The 4,644-nt window shown below is 41.5% G+C and overlaps 1 protein-coding gene across 1 annotated transcript; it reads right to left on the bottom strand.

Moving 5' to 3' along the window:
- Positions 1 to 2,500: 2,500 nt before the first annotated feature.
- LOC113576909 (histone H1) lies at positions 2,501 to 3,897 on the bottom strand. The gene has a single exon (XM_027009262.2). It carries the CDS (start codon positions 3,831 to 3,833, stop codon positions 3,225 to 3,227), a length of 609 nt encoding a protein of 202 aa, XP_026865063.1. The 5' UTR covers positions 3,834 to 3,897; the 3' UTR covers positions 2,501 to 3,224.
- Between the last annotated feature and the right edge of the window lie 747 nt (positions 3,898 to 4,644).

Raw genomic sequence — 4,644 nt, 5'->3', positions numbered from 1 at the left:
CAAGTTGCTGTCCAGAAAAAGAGCGGTTGCGCGACCACCCCCAACATCCATACTTCTGCAGAAGCTTTGTTCCTCTGGACTCATGCTTATATATCTCTCCACAAGGTGCATACCGCCACCTTGTGGATGTGTAAAGTCCGTTGGAGCGTGGCTAGGCAAGATCCGAGTTGTTAAGGTTGGTGAATAGACATTAATAATTCAGATCTTCTGTCAGTCCTAATTACAGTAATTACATGGCTCAAAAGCGGTTCAGGGAGGTCAGCGGGTTGAGATGTGGCATTCTCCTTCATTCCCTTTCTTCTGAGCTGTCACAAAGTTCTTGGACGTGCCCATTCCATTGCTGGTGCACAGCTTGACCGAAACTAGCATATTTTCACCATGACAGCAATGACTGAAGGGATCTACACCCCTATACCCCTCTATACTAGCAATGCCTCCGACCATCAGGGAACCACACAGCACAGATGCCAGGCTATTTTTTGGACAAGACCTTGCGAATCGAGAAAAGCAAGTGTTTCATAACAAGGGGATATTCTTTGTTCAGTCATTGAGACAGTAAAACAAATGCTAATCACACATAAATGTCTATTGTATTCCAGAGTTGTCTCTGTTGAGCTGTATAACTGCTCCTCTTGGTTCTGATGAGCTGTATAAATGCCCCTCTTGTCTCTAACAAACTTTATAACTGCCCCTCTTGTCTCTGACGAGCTGTATAACTGCCCCTCTTGTCTTTGTTGAGCTTTATAACTGCTCTTCTTGTTTCTGATGAGCTGTATAAATGCCCCTCTTAGCTCTAACAAACTGTATAACTGCCCCTCGTGTCTCTGACGAGCTGTATAACTGCGCCTTTTGTCTCTGTTGAGCTTTATAACTGCCCCTCTTGTCTCTGACGAGCTGTATAACTGCGCCTCTTGTCTCTAACAAGCTGTATAATTGCCCCTCCTGTCTCTGACGAGCTGTATAACTGCCCCTCTTGTCTTTGTTGAGCTTTATAACTGCTCTTCTTGTATCTGATGAGCTGTATAAATGCCCCTCTTGTCTCTAACAAGCTGTATAATTGCCCCTCTGTCTCTGACGAGCCGTATTACTGCCCCTCTTGCCTCTGACGAGCTGTATAACTGCCCCTCTGTCTCTGACGAGCTGTATAACTGCCCCTCTGTCTCTGACGAGCTGTATAACTGCCCCTCTCTCTGACGAGCTGTATAACTGCCCCTCTGTCTCTGACGAGCTGTATAACTGCCCCTCTGTCTCTGACGAGCTGTATAACTGCCCCTCTTTCTCTGACGAGCTGTATAACTGACCCTCTGTCTCTGACGAGCTGTATAACTGACCCTCTTGTCTCTGCTGACACACAAGCACCCCTGCTTTTCTGCGCATGGGACCAGTGGGACTACTAGGGACCCTCCCACTGTACCTGATTTATCAACCTGCATATTCCACATATTCTACTGAAGAGATCAGAAGCTTCTCTTGGGTGTCATGGAGTCTTTACTGAAGAGTCTATTCCCACCGACACTGGCTCTGTTATTTACTGTGCAAACTCTGATTCAAACTATTAATTTATTTAGCAGAGAACCTCTGCTAAATATTTGTTAAGACGCTACTCTTATGTGTCATATGGCAAGTTAACAATAAAAACAAAAGCAACTTTATTCACTGTGCACTATATATTTACCATACAGTGTCAACTAGAGGAGGATGGGTTCCCCTTCCATGCTTCCATCTTCCTCATACTCAAGTAATCCTTCCCACTGTCACCTTGGCTTGATCATTTGGGGTCAGGGCCTGGATTCTCTGTGTATATGATTTTTGTAAAGCTCCTGTGCTGACTAAGATGTGTTATAAATTGAACAGGGACAATACTCAGTAAACGTCACTGGTCCAGTCATTTTTGTTGTGTTTTGTTTGGTAAGCAATGCTTCTCCTTTGTTAAATAAATTTAGCAGGATGACCTAATGTAAAGGAGTAGGTGACTGAATTGCATTTCACAGGTGGATATCATAAGGAACAGAAGACAATGAACTTCAATTGGGATTTCATTAACAGTGTCATTCTAACATGTGAAGAGGAGATGCCACACAACCATTTTACCATATGTTAGTTTGATTACATGCCATTTCATTTTTCACTTGTTTGAAAAATGATGTAATTTGTGTACTACCTGAATATGTTATAGTCATGGATGTTTTAAACATATATGCCACAAATCTAAACCTTGAGCATTTGGACATCAGGATCAGTCCACAAGTTCTTCTGAATAAGTACTAACATTACAACACTACTAAAACAGTGTAACTATATAAATAATTACAATTTAGACAGAGTAAATCTGTATTTACACAAAGGAACATTAGTATTAAGGGTGTTAGTACAGTTAGCCAGTATATTTATTACACGGTAACTTGCATTGCAGCAGAAATGATGCAGGCCTACTGTCAAATGTAACTATATTGTACTTAACATTACTTTAATTGTTTTGACAAATATATGCATGACACAATTTGGGAATTTATTTTTATTTGGGCTTTTATTCTAAAATGATTATAGATAAATTCTTACATTTTGAATGAGAAACAAAGACAAAGGAAAATGACCATACCCTCCCTTTGTAGGGCATTCTACCTTTAAAAAACAAAAACAAAAAAACAAAACAAAAAAAAACAAACATTGGACAAATAAATAAATTTCATGTTTGTTGTGTTATATACAGGAAGTTATAATATTTACAAAATAATAAACTGACAAAATAGTTCACCTCTCTCCAGCGCGCACACACGCACACACTGGTAAATTTGTAACATTACGTTCAAAATAAAAAGTGAGAAAAGAGAATAAATCAAAAGTACAAATGGAGGTTTAGTCTAGCACTCAACGACATCTGAAGGTCTGGCTCGAAAGGATTGAAAATCCACACAAAGCCTAATCGGATTTGTGCGTCATTTACAGAGGTAGAGACAGTATGTTGTGTTTTTAAAGTCGACTATAAATCAGTCAATGACACTTTTCCTGTCTGTTCTCGCTGGTGATATCTTAGACGCAACCAATGTCCGTTTAACGAAGCGAGGGACTTGCCTATTATCCACGTAGCGTTACAACAGCCTACACACCCTTTCATTCAGTTCATAGTATTCTGCTCATGCACAGCAAACATTTGCACTTTTGTGATAATTTGGTGGCTCTTACAAGAGCCTTTTGATTTAAACTGAGATGTAGTCTATTAACGCTTACTTCTTCTTGGCAGCCGCCTTCCTTGCCTTTGAAGCTTTGGGCTTTGCAGTTTTGGGCTTCGCCGCTTTGACCTTCTTAGGACTCTTCGCAACTTTCTTCGCAGCCGGTTTCTTAACCTTCTTCGGACTCTTAGCGGCCTTTTTGGCTGCTGCCGCTGGCTTCTTCACTTTCTTGGGCGCCTTTTTAGCTGCGGGCTTCTTGGCCGCGGCTTTCTTCGGCTTCGCCGCCTTGACCGGGGCTTTCTTAACAGCAGGCTTCTTCGCTTTAGCTTCGGGTTTTTTAGCCGGCTTCTTTTCTGTGGTTTTTTTGCTCAGCTTGAAGGACCCGGACGCTCCTGTGCCTTTTGTCTGAACAAGCGCCCCCTTTTTAACCAAGGATTTTAGAGCAAGTTTGACACGAGAGTTGTTTTTCTCCACGTCATATCCACCGCCCGCCAGAGCTTTCTTCAGCGCAGCCAGGGAAACTCCTTTGCGCTCGTTAGACGCAGCAATGGCTTTCATGATAAGGTCTGACACGCTCGGTCCAGCCTTTTTCGCTTTCGAAACGGACTTCTTTTTAGGAGCCTTGGCCGGGGTAGCCGCTGGAGCAGGAGCAGTCTCTGCCATCTCGTCGGTAGGGTTGGAGTCGCTGTCACGTACGGGAACACTGTCAAACAAATAATGTTTACATCGAACAGCTGAGGGCGGGATTTAAACGGGAGATGAGAACCTTATAGACTCAACCGGTTGTGCTGCTGCTCCCAACAGTGGAGAGACGTCTTTAGATGTGTTTTCTTACCTTTAGAAACACAATAATTTCCACACTAATGGGCGATGAATCACAATATACAAAGCACATACTGACAGCTGACTTCTTGGTTTTCAAGATTTGTTCCCGATTTGTGCAATCTGTCCACCCATTTAGTGTAAAATTATAAAAACGCTGCAAAATCTCATGAGAAACTGAGTGGGGGATATCGTACTTCTTCTATTCTTTTAAAGATTATATATTAAATTTCGGGACGAAAGGAGTATAATATAGTCCGTCACCATAGAAAAGACTCTAATTTACACATCTGTCACAAATTTAGCAGGACATTTTCTAAGGAGACGTAATTTCAACCGATTTTCGGAAGCGAAGGTAGCACAGCTCAGCACTGTCGCCATTTCAACCTCCCTTAGTCTCAAAGATTCATTCTTCAACACCGAACACGAATTATAACTCATTTATACAAAACATTTCTTCAGAGAAACAAAAGTAAATTAGTAAAATTGACACATTTAGCACGAATTATGCGTATGGGTTATGATTAATCGTGAAAATGGAATCTTAACACTGCCCAGGGTGTTCCTATGATTGTCCTATGGTTCCCTCTAAGAGGGTAAATTCTAAATCAAATATCTGTGATTTTGTATTTGTAATTACACTTAAAATTTG

This window comes from Electrophorus electricus, chromosome 5 (assembly GCF_013358815.1).
Source record: "Electrophorus electricus isolate fEleEle1 chromosome 5, fEleEle1.pri, whole genome shotgun sequence".
Classification (NCBI taxonomy): Eukaryota; Metazoa; Chordata; class Actinopteri; order Gymnotiformes; family Gymnotidae; genus Electrophorus; species Electrophorus electricus.
This window is presented reverse-complemented; position numbering and strand designations above follow the sequence as displayed.

Bases quoted from the DNA above. Each gene is read 5' to 3' on its own strand.
- LOC113576909 (XM_027009262.2), bottom strand. From the start codon at position 3,833: ATGGCAGAGACTGCTCCTGCTCCAGCGGCTACCCCGGCCAAGGCTCCT.